The sequence below is a fragment of the Mixophyes fleayi genome, chromosome 12 (genome assembly GCF_038048845.1).
Source record: "Mixophyes fleayi isolate aMixFle1 chromosome 12, aMixFle1.hap1, whole genome shotgun sequence".
NCBI classification, from domain to species: domain Eukaryota; kingdom Metazoa; phylum Chordata; class Amphibia; order Anura; family Limnodynastidae; genus Mixophyes; species Mixophyes fleayi.
Window position 1 is genome coordinate 46987859 of NC_134413.1, and position 12391 is coordinate 47000249.

Sequence of the window (12391 nt, forward strand, 5' to 3'; positions counted from 1 at the left end):
ATCTAGTGTATGGCAATACAACGCTGCGCCTTCTGTAGGTCACGTGATCCGTTGATGACAACGATTAAAATTCAACTGTTGATCCATAGTTAGTGTTCATTTTGTCTCTGTGATGTGTTTCGCAGTTCAGTAATAGTAAATGTTTTTAAGTAACTGGTCTTTCCCAAATAGCAAAAGCTCGGGCAACGATAACCACAATAAACATGGCCGCCTGTGTTGCAGAGGGTTGTAACCACTGAAACACAGATGTTCTTGCCCTCCCTCATCTCTATGGTTCCGCTTCTTACTGGCGCATGCGCCGTACCCTTTTGCCGGAACACATGCTGACGAAATACAGTGGCGTGTGATACAGGAAAAGCTGGGGCCCAGTTGGAGTACCGGACGCGGGAGTTAAGACAAGTATGCTTCTCTTTTTCTGTTGTTGGTACCTGAATGATATTTTTTTTGTGCCTGTTGAATTAGGCTGAGGGTCTTGAACTGTGCCACCCTAAAGCAGATGCCATGAGTGTGATAAGGCCTAACGCTTTAGCTCATCTATTGCATGGCTACGGTTTCATTGCTTTATTCTAGATCCGATCTAATGTGATCATTATTATCATAGACTAATCCATTTGTATGTTCGCTTTATTGAGTTTCATAGATTGGTTGTAGTACACAATGGGTTACGTGGATATAGGAGGCGGTGGGGGACAGATCTCTGGAAATCCTTAACTTGTTTTCTTATTAATGGACATAATTGAAAGCTTTAGAGTTCCTGTGTCTGATCTCCATATCTGAGCAGTATGCAAGGTTAAATACGGGAATTGGTGGGGTTTTCAGGGGTGCAAAAGTGCTATTGTCAATAAAAAGAGAGGTTAAATACAAATCTTATTTAAAGTGTAAAACTCCTTTACCACTTAAAGTTTTATATATTTTAAGTTGCCCCCCTCTGTAGTGCCACACATCCTTGGTTTTTGGTTGGGGAGGAGTTAGTGCTTCATCTGCTTTTATTTTAATTTAATAAAAAAAAAAATAGGATTAATTTTGCATCTCTTCGTTCTGGCTGGGCATCCTTAACGTGTAGATGTATTATGGCTAAAAGAGTAGGTTGATCATCGTTGCCTAATGATTTACGGGGAAACCTGGAAGCCCAAGAGATTTGCGTTTTCAAGCATCAACCATCTCGGTGAACGCAGTTAGCTCTTGTAGGTGCAAATGCTGTCTATAGACTTATGGGTTTACACAATTGGCATTGAATGAATGAAACTGCTGCAATTCAACTTCATGGGCTATCTGTACCTTTTTTTTTTTTTTTTCCTTTTCTTTTTCTTTTTTTTTAAAACCGTCAAAAAGCAAACCGTGTCCAGAATATAGGAATACGCTTAACCCGTCTAGTGTGTAAAATCTATGCAAAAGAACGAGGACTTTTAAACCTGGGAAAATGGCCTTATTGGCCATAGATGAGATGGTGATTGTTTCACATATGTAGGCAACATCAAGTTTTAAAAGATCACAAAACCTAAAATAAAGTTGCCTTATAAAATAATACCTACTAATAATATTCCTGAATCTAAGTGAATGGTTTGAGAAGGTTAACATAAATTAGTTATGCAATAAACTTGTGGTTATAAGGGCAGTTTTGGTTGTTTTTATCACGTGCACACACTAGACTTCTCCAAGTCTATAGAAGTACAACCAGTATTAGAATAACTTTCTTTTGCAAAGCAAACAAAAATTCAGTTTTAAATTCTCAGGTTTTGTTGTGGGGACTTACGTACAAGTTTATGAATGTTTTTACAGGCTCCATTAGGTCAGTAGTATGTTAACCAGTATTCAATACCCTGCTTGATTAATGTTGAACTTTTCCCATCTTTGGTCATACTGCTGCCAAAAACCTGTCCTTTTGGGTGCAATGATGTGTAGCAATTGGGTTCTCCATTTAACTTCACATTAAACCTATGTGACTTACAATTGGCTGTCAGAGTTGACTAGAAAAAATAAACCACAAATGGCAAGGCACTACTGAAATTCTGCCACCAAATTTTGCCCACGACAAAATATTTTGGTTATTCTTGAGAAACATTGAAGTAGTAGAGAAGTTATGGGGACAAATACAAGCTCTTTTTTGTGTTTTTCTTGTTTGCTGCTCTCAGTGGGACCCAACATGCTGATATTTTGCTGGCCAACTAGGTGGTTAATTTGCCACAATTTGTAGACCAGGCCTAGCCAGCCTATGGCTCTTCAGGTGTTGTGAAACTACAGGTCCCAGTATACCTTGCCAGCATATGAAACTACAAGCCCCAGCATGCTTTACAGCACAGCACCAGGAGAGTCACAGGTTGGCCAGGCCTGTTATTGTTGGGGTATCTGACTAAATGTGTGGTCATCGTCTGACCATTCTGTGCTTCTATAATCAGTGAGTTTTTTCACCTGCAATTTATTAAATGTGTAATGCTATTTAACAATCAATATTTGGTACTTATGCAAAAAAAAACCCAGAACAAATAAACTGTATTGTTTTCCAGGATGCCGGCATTAAGTTGTCGATTTTACCAGCACAAGTTTCCAGAGGTGGACGATGTGGTCATGGTTAACGTTCGGTCTATTGCAGAGATGGGAGCCTATGTCAGCCTCTTAGAATATAACAACATTGAGGGCATGATCCTCCTCAGTGAGCTCTCAAGAAGGCGTATCCGGTCTATCAACAAACTTATTCGCATTGGCAGGAATGAATGTGTTGTAGTAATAAGAGTTGATAAAGACAAAGGTACGTAATAATAAATGAACCAGTTAGCCAAGGTCAAAGCAAATACTGGTGAAGGGCCGAGTCTGTCATTGTTGGTAAGCTGTGTAATATTAATGTCAACAGCAATATGGACATGGGTCAATGGTTCGCATTGCTGAAAAAACAGTGGAGTCACAGGTTCGATTCTCATTAGGGCCCTATATGTGGTCTTTGTATGTACTCCCTGTGTTTGTGTGGGTTTTCTCTGGGAGCTTCTGTTAAGTCCCATACTCCAAAGACATCCTGGTAGGTTATTTGGCTTCTAACTAAATGAACTGTAGTGTGTGTTTGTTCGTATGGTTGGGAATATAACTTGTAAGCTCCACTTGGGAAGGGACTGCTGTAAATGGTAACATTTTCTTTGTAAAATGCTGCGTAATATATAGATGCTATATAAAAAAAAACTGTTGTTTAATAAATAAGTAATGGTAAGGACTGTTGCATATTTTTGTGGAGATGTATATTTTTATTCTATATATGTACATCAGACTTTCTGGCCTTTCCTCTCTTTCCTTTTCAAGGACATAAGCAGTGGGATTCTGTCTAAAATGTCTGATAATAGAGAACAATGGTTGGCACTTACCTTATATTCAGTCAGTAAAATCTGTATGTTTCAATTTGCAGGATACATAGATTTGTCCAAAAGAAGAGTTTCACCGGAGGAGGCACTAAAATGCGAGGATAAGTTCACCAAATCTAAAACTGTAAGCATAATCCGCAACATTGACATCGTATGACCATAACTATTAAGCTGCTGATACTGTAGTTTATATTGCACTGGATCATTATATGATACTGTACAAGTTTCATGTGGGCCTCTTGATTTTCCAGGTCCCGCTACTCAATGCTGAATTAAGTTCAGTTTGTAGAGCTAATATGCGATTTCTGCAATAGGTAGGAAAATTGGGCTGTTTAGTTTTTGTTTTTATTTTATCTTTAAACACTTCAAAGGACATTTGCCTTTATCCTTTCAGTGTTGCCTTAGTATAATGTAGATTCTCTATTAATATAATTTAATGTTGATGTTGTGTAGAATGCTCTTCAGGGTGAATGGAGCAATATATCAGGAGAAAAACACGTGGAACTGTCACTTAGTGAGCTCCTAATCATTTAACCAGTTAAACATTTTCATGGCCATTATTATGTTTTCTGTTTTTTTTAATTGTACATAAAGAAATAAAATTACAATAAACATACCAAAAAATATATTCATGGCCCTTTTAATGTATATTTAAATTTATGTTCCTCTGAAACAAGTTCGAATATATCGTAGGAGCTGTGGCATTTAACCATTAGCTGCAGTCTAATTCCTGACATCTATATACTGTATTCCACCCCTGTAAAAATATCTTTTGTAACATTGCACCTGTATGTGTTCACACTGTCGCCCCGGCAATGTCCGGGGTTTTTGAACCTGGGATATTGTCGTGTCACAGAGCATTCCAGCTCATCAGACCCCATTCACACAGCACCTTGGACCTGGGAAATTCCCAGGTCGACCCCGTTCATACCGAACTCGGGTCTGCCCTCACAATAAGTGTCGGTCATCACAAGAGGAGCTTTGATTGGCTGAGAAAGATGACAAAATCCCCCCCAACCAGCTCCTTTCTGTGAGACTCGGGTTGAAAATCCCAGGTCGCACCGTTCACACAGACGGCTACCTGGGATGGACCTGGGAATAACCCCGCAAAAGTCCTTAGTCTAATTCCCGGGTCATCGGACTCGGGTAGATGCAGGGACCCCCGTTCACACTGAAGTCGCCCCAGCAATATCCCAGGTTTTTAGGTCAGTGTGTACGGGGTATAATTAAAATCCGAGAACCATATAACACAAAACACCAATTAAATATGTTAAGTGCTGTACTGGCTCAATTTACTAATTTTAAAGTAATTCCATGAAGTTCACACAAATATAAAGTCTCTATTTTCTTCCACATAAAATGTGGTTAAATATAAAATTATTTCATTATTACAAATCTCTATACAACTTTCCCAGGTCTCAGCCCTGCTCAATACGTCAGAGAATGGGGCAGACTCTTGCCTAACTCCTACTTGTCTTTCGAAACTCTTTAATGAGCACCGTAAGCTTTTGCACACTGATGTTTGGCTGTGATACCCTGGCGGCTATTGAAGACTTGTTTGTCCACGGGCTGGTTTAAAGCCCTGATACTACAAAAAGTTCATGGCTGCACTAGTCCCATTTTCGCAATTTTGGTAAATGTCGTTGTGCTACCAAAACCATGAAGGGACCCTCACATTATAAACAATATCCCCATTAACTGTTGATCTCAAAATTTATGCTAAATTCTTAGCAGATTGAACCACTGTTTCATCCCGACCAGGTCTGATTTAAACCGGGCTGGTACTAGATGCTTAAAAAGTATTTAATTAAATATCTTGGCTGTTCATGTTTAGAGTGCTCCGATCTATGGGTTTCAGCAGTAAATTCCTTGACGGGATATCCGCCCGATACCAAACCTCAAAGCAATGGAGTAACATCACCTCCATTCATCGTTTCCAATGATATGAAGCAAGGTTGCCCCATCACCCCACTGATATTTGCACTATTGATTGAGCGCCAAAGTATAAAAATCTGCTATAATCAAATAATTAAATGTATTTGAGTGGGGAAAAGCAGTGCACAAATTGCCTTCTACTTGGACAACGTAGGTGCAGATCCAGATCCATCTCTTCCCAACCTCTCTAAAGAGATTGAAGATTATGGCCTTCAATCATAATATGAAATCAATCCAAAAAAACTGATACATCTCGGATGTTGCAAAAGTTAAACTGGAAAATATTTCCCTTTCAAATGTCATCAAAGCAAAAGCTAGTTTCTTGGTATACAAATAACCAGACATTACCGTCAATGAACCTGCTCCCCAGATTTTTATATTTTTTCCAAACTTTGCAGATTCAAGTCCCCCCTTTTTTGTTTTCCAAATTTTACAGCACTACTCATCCAAGTTATTTGGGCAAAAGATTTGCCCCAGTAGCTTCTGGCAGTTGGGGGTCTGTGTATACCAAAGACTTTACCTACCGGTGCAGCTTGCTCAATGCATTTTATGAAATGGGCCAAAAAGTGCTAAAAGTGTGTTCGAGAGTCTTGGGATAGACCCAGTTTCCAGCCACCTCTGCCTCCCACGGCTGCTTCATTCAAAATTGTTCTCTCACCATTCTGTGATCTCTCAATCATTAGCAATCTGGGATAGGGCCTCCTTCCATTACCTATTCCTTATGTTGATGACATCCTGGTTATATTGGCCTGTGTCGCCTGTTATATCGCCCATTAAACTAACTCCCTACTAAGGAATGTTAATATGGTTATAGTACTCAGTTCAGGCATTCTTGCCGTTGTGTTATTTTGTTTTACATGTCCACAGGCTACAATCTAGTTTGGCAGTTTTTTACCACATTGTCCTAACATCATAGTTTGTTGCCCCCAAGACATTATCAATGACTTTCCTCTCCAATCAAATGAGAATTTTGATCAAACTATAAATTCTGGTTTCCCAATAGTTGTTGTCATTGGCTAGCCATAGGTCGTGGGGCTCCTATAATCTGATACTACAGTGTAGTATAATGTGCTATTGCAGTGTAGGACATTATATTACATCAGGCAAATGGCACGTTTACTCACTTTTGTTTGGTCTCTGATCCTAGGTTTACAGCATTTTGCGTCACGTGGCGGAGGTGTTAGAATACACAAAGGATGAGCAGCTAGAGAGTTTATTTCAAAGGACAGCGTGGGTGTTTGATGAAAAGTACAAAAGACCGGGATACGGAGCCTATGATGCATTCAAGCAAGCTGTCTCGTAAGCATATTTTTCAGGAAATGATATTTACCTAAACTTGTGTATAGTACACATTAGGTTCTTGGATGTTTGTAATTACTTGCATTTATTTACCCAATAACAAGCAAACACCTTAAAATAACTGTTTTTTTATTGTTTTGTTTTATTTTGGGTTTTTTATTAATTTTCAGGGACCCATCTGTTCTGGATGGACTGGATTTAATAGAAGAGGAAAGAAGAGTTCTCATTGATAATATTAACAGGCGTCTAACTCCACAAGCTGTAAAAATCAGAGCAGGTAATTGCTGCATCTGCTTATAACTAACATATTCTTTTACATTGGGTATCAAGGTGAATGTATACATTTAAGTTCATGTTGGGATATTTGTCGCCAAAATCTTCCCATATCCGGCACCTTGCATCACTACTCTGCATGAAGACATTGTCCCTTTCACATGTAGCCCCTGCTTACACAATCACATGAGCAGGTCACTGCCTCCCTAAAGATCAGCAAGCTCCCCTTCTGAGATGCTCTGTGTTGCTTTGAATTCTGATTTTTTTTGGCTCCGCCTACTTAAAAATGACAGACAAGCAATACAACAGGAGCACTGACCCTAGTCAAATACACCTACAAATCTGTATCAAAGCCATAAATCACAAGATCCGTTTATATGTGGCTGTCTTACTATGCTGTTTACTTCATGGTTTACTTTTATTTTATTTTTTTTGTTTGCTTGAAAACAGATCAAGTTTATGTTGTTCACAACCTCTTGTTATGGATGTATCTTTCTGTATCTACATTATTGTTTTGGCACCTAAAGACTTAATCATTTTATGACCTGATGAAAGCAGTCCAAACTTTGCAGCTTGACATTTGCTCTTATCAGACAGACGTGCCCTAAACTGGTCATCGCTACTGTTTGTTTGCTGTGGGATACTGGTCTTTATGGCATTACAGGTATAGATATGGTAAACAAATAGTTAATTTCTTTCTTTCTTTTCTTTTTTTTCTTTTTTTTCTTCTTCTAAGATATTGAAGTTGCTTGTTATGGGTATGAAGGCATTGATGCAGTGAAAGATGCCTTGAGAGCAGGTCTTAGTTGTTCAACAGAAAATATGCCAATAAAGGTAAGAGCGCATTACATTGTTATTCCTGTAAATGCCTTGTCTTGTGAATATTCCGTTCATGTTAATTTACAAGTCAGATGTAAGGGGATTTGATTTCACATTAATACATTATAGAGAGGAGGGCGACGGTAGAGAGAGGGGGGCGAGGGCGCGACGGTAGAGAGAGGGGGGCGAGGGCGCGACGGTAGAGAGAGGGGGGCGAGGGCGCGATGGTAGAGAGAGGGGGGCGAGGGCGCGATGGTAGAGAGAGGGGGGCGAGGGCGCGACGGTAGAGAGGGGGGGGCGAGGGCGCGGCGGTAGAGAGAGAGGGGGGGGCGAGGGCGCGGCGGTAGAGAGGGAGGGGCGAGGGCGCGACAGTAGAGAGAGGGGGGGCGAGGGCGCGACGGTAGAGAGAGAGGGGGGGGCGAGGGCGCGACGGTAGAGAGAGGGGGGGGCGAGGGCGCGACGGTAGAGAGAGAGGGGGGGCGAGGGCGCGACGGTAGAGAGAGAGGGGGGGGCGACGGTAGAGAGAGAGGGGAGCGACGGTAGAGAGAGAGAGGGGAGCGACGGTAGAGAGAGAGAGGGGGGCGAGGGCGCGACGGTAGAGAGAGAGAGGGGGCGACGATAGAGAGTCCATTCTGTATGCTTTTACCAGAGAGACAACCTTTGATGAAAATTTGTTGTCTTTACAGCAATCTCTCGCCTTGCATTACTTTAAACAATTCTGTCCAAAACGCACACAAACAAAAGTCTGATAATGTGACATCATGAGGATCTGCATAATACATTGCACTAAAGCATACAAGCTGATTCACATTTTTACCAGTGTTCGATTTCTTTATACAATTCACTTTCACCGTTTCCTTCCTGCAACTTGTCCAGGAACTTATTTTACACATGATAACAGTGATTCTGTAACATACCACCACTTCTCGGCTCTATGACATTTATTTTAACATTTGTTTAGATAAATCTGATTGCTCCCCCTCGGTATGTGATGACAACTACAACCTTGGAAAGGACGGAAGGACTTTCTGTGCTCAAACAAGCAATGTCTATTATCAAAGAGAGGATTGAGGAGAAGAGAGGAGTGTTCAATGTCCAAATGGAGGTGCGGATTTATAGTAATTTCACATTGTGTGTAACTGTACCATTAAACTACAGTTAGATTTGTTGGTAAGATGAATTAGTTAATGTACCGGTAAGACAATGTGTTATGTGTGAGGTCACTGTTGTCCTGCCTGTATGTTGTATTTATTTAGAAGAAAATCTTGCACTTGGCTTTTGACAGAAAATGAGGCATTTTACAGTACTCGGCCCGTAATGGGTTTATAGAGGCAGATGACAGAGCCTACCCAAGTGTACAGCAGAATTTTTAATATTGACCGTTGTGAGGATCTTCTATTTATCTGTGGAGCCAGGAGTTGCTTCTAGAAGTAGCCTTGCACAGAGTAGTTGTCTGCACAGAGATTACTATCAATGTTGCCTTGTAATATTTGTTATTTTTTTTTCTTATTTTAAAAATAAAATTGAGATTTTAGTGGTCAGGGCGCAATAGTATGATGCAGTTTCAACCTTTTTGTATTTGAGACTTCAACAAAACATGGATATTGTGTATTTTATTCTGCATATTGGCATTAAACTACGCTCATTTCTTTCAGCCAATAGAGTCAGATGTTTTTGTGCCTCTATGACGGGTAGGCAACCTGCGGCTCTCCAGGTGCAGTGAAACTACAAGTCCCAGCATGCTTTGCCAGTTGATAACCAGCAGATAGGTGGCAAGGCATGCTGGGATTTGTAGTTTCACAAGCACCTGGAGAGCCGCAGGTTGCCTACCCCTGCTCTATGATGTCCCTTATTCTTAGTGGGAATAAAAAAAAGGGAGGGGTAATTTATGTGTATTTGATGGGTGCACTTTATTAAATTAAGATGTCCTATTGATTGCTGTATTAATGTAAAATTGATGTTTCACCCATGGACTATAGTGAAACGGATGGCTGTTTAATTAATTGACCTACAACATATATTTTCAGTACAGCAAGCCTTTCTAAATCCTCCAAATTTCCAGTATCCATTTCGGACACATTTATAATAGCAGTAAATAAAACTCTTAAAAATGTGTAGCCTTGTATAACACTAAAATGAACTTTCCACTTTAGCCCAAGGTTGTAACAGACACAGATGAAACAGAACTCGCCAGGCAACTAGAGCGACTGGAGAAGGAAAATGCAGAAGTGGACGGAGATGACGATGCAGATGAAATGGAAGCAAAAGCAGAAGATTAACATTCAAAAAAAAATATCTCCAAATCAATATTCGTTACAGAAAATACAAAAACAGGCCACTTCCACATATATTATGACTTTTTATTTTTGCCCCTAAATTTAAGTTTTATTCAAACGTTTCAGTTGTAACTCTTGGTTTCATTTGTATGCAAAAGACATATCTATTAAACATGACTCGTGTACATTCAATATCCACCGTTTTACATTTTAATAAACCAGTAGGATTTTAATGGCCCTACAGATCTTTTCAAAACTCTCAGGACATGAATGTTTTGTCAGCTCTGAACACACGTGATCAATACTCCTTTTAAGAAGGTTCTCTAGAGTTTTTTTGGTTTTGAGTGTAAGGAGTGACCATTGTAGCACCGTCAGCTATTTATATAGTACCACTAATTCCGCAGCATTGTGCTGAGACCTCGGGGTATATTTACTAAACTGGGTTTGAAAAAGTGGAGTTGCTGCCTATAGCAACCAATCGGATTCTAGCTGTCATTTTGTAGAATGTACTAAATAAATGATGACTAGACTCTGGTTGCTATAGGCAACATCTCCACTTTTTCAAACCCACAGTTTAGTAAATCTAGCCCTTCGTCTACATTCCCTAATACACACACACGTCAATTTGATAGCAGTCAATTAACCTACCAGTATGTTTTTTTTTTGTTTTTTTTTTTGAGTAATGCCCTACAAAAGTGTAGAAAATGGACCTGTGCGTGCAACGGTTCATCTTTACACACAGTTTACCAATGCTTATTGTGTCAGTGAGGTTTTGATTAATAAGTGGATTCAATACAAAGTTTCTCTCTCCTTTCCGGGCCACTATAACATGCTCTTAGAGAAGATAACAGCTTTGTAGTCAAACTCACAATAAGATACAATGAAATAAGTCATTTTGCAGAGCTTTTCCTTTACTTCTAAAATTCATCCATGAATTTACATTTTTTTATTTTAATCTCTGGGGAGAAAACACTACTGCTTGTTTGTACCAAGAATGGTTTTCTCTTGTCTAATGCCAGGGGCTTTATTGTGTAATTGAATGCGTCATCAAAGCAACAGCATTAAGAAAATGTAAAATGCAAGCTTGCTCCTCTTTAGTGCAAGGCTATTAAATTATATTTTCGTATAGTTGTAGAGCGCATCATATTATGCAGCGGTTTCCAGAAACTATTTTATCATTTACAGGCCCTTTGGAGCTTACAGTCTAAATCTCCAAAAACACATTTATTTGTCAGAAGCCAGTTAACCTACCAGTATGTTTTTGGAGCATGGGAGGAAAGTGGGACACCAGTAGGAAACCCCACACAAACACATGGAAAACATACAAACTTCACACAAATAGTGCCCTGGTCAACATCGAGCCCACGGCCCCAGCACTGTGAGGGCCATGGGCTAAGCACTGTGCCGCCCAATTATAGAAGTTTGGGGATTTTGTCAGCATACCTTATATGATGTTATATATAGGAATGGTGGGTTTATTGTGTTGCTCTGATCCACTCAATGTAGGCTATGTCAGAACAATTTTTATCCTCGCTTGTCTCATATTCAATCTTGCAGTCTTTCCGTTTTGTAAGAGATGGGCTGCAGTATCCAGAGTCGGAGCTATTACTCCTATTGTACTTCTTCCCTACACTCACTTAAAGTAGAATTGAATTTACTAGTCTTTTTAAAATAATACAATAGAATCTATAGTTGACTACATTAAAATATGAAACTTGTAAATCCATTTTTACTACTCTCAGAACTGAAATGGCCTTCATGCTTTTTAAACTACCAGAAAGCTTATGGTACTTGTCACCTCATTTGCATATAAAGCAAATGATAGTACAGAGAGGCTACCAAAAAATATGATCCTTAAACAATTTCTATTGGCTATTCTATGGCTATTTCTGACTTAGGCTAGGTACACACTGCAAAACTTTCGACCAATTTGTTATCACAAACGATTTTACAAACAACTGAAGTTCCAATCAGTCTGCCGATTTCATGTGTACACACTATGCATGATTTACCTTCAGATCTGTGTTCTTCATCTGGTCCAAGACCAGTGTAGTCGGTCATTCCTGTAACCCTGATTATGACACACAAAATAAATGTTGACTTTTCCACAATGTCATTATAAGGTTTGTAAACGTCTGTAACAAAATATTCAGTCTCTGGACGAATTAATCCATCTACAACCCACTCTACATTTAACAACACAGACACAGTGACAGGTTTCTAATCTCCGGGCAGACAGTTGGTTGAGTGCATATACACTGTAGGATCGACAGATATTTAAACAACAAGCAATCAAATGAAACGCTGATCGGCTCTTTGGAACAACTGCTGTTCATCGTGTAAGTACACTAATGTGATATCTGGCCGATTGGGTGTTTGGGCCGATAAGTGGCTGAAAATCCTCTAGCGTGTTACTGTTGCATTAGAAAGTTGACGGTGGCAGAG

The 12391-nt window shown here is 39.7% G+C and overlaps 1 protein-coding gene across 1 annotated transcript; it reads left to right on the plus strand.

Moving 5' to 3' along the window:
- Positions 1-262: 262 nt before the first annotated feature.
- Positions 263-10138, plus strand: EIF2S1 (eukaryotic translation initiation factor 2 subunit alpha). Its single transcript, XM_075192145.1, has 8 exons — positions 263-399; positions 2505-2746; positions 3389-3468; positions 6427-6578; positions 6749-6855; positions 7588-7685; positions 8632-8775; positions 9824-10138. Exons 2-8 carry the CDS (start codon positions 2506-2508, stop codon positions 9947-9949), a joined length of 948 nt encoding a protein of 315 aa, XP_075048246.1. The 5' UTR covers positions 263-399; position 2505; the 3' UTR covers positions 9950-10138.
- The last annotated feature ends 2253 nt before the right edge of the window (positions 10139-12391 follow it).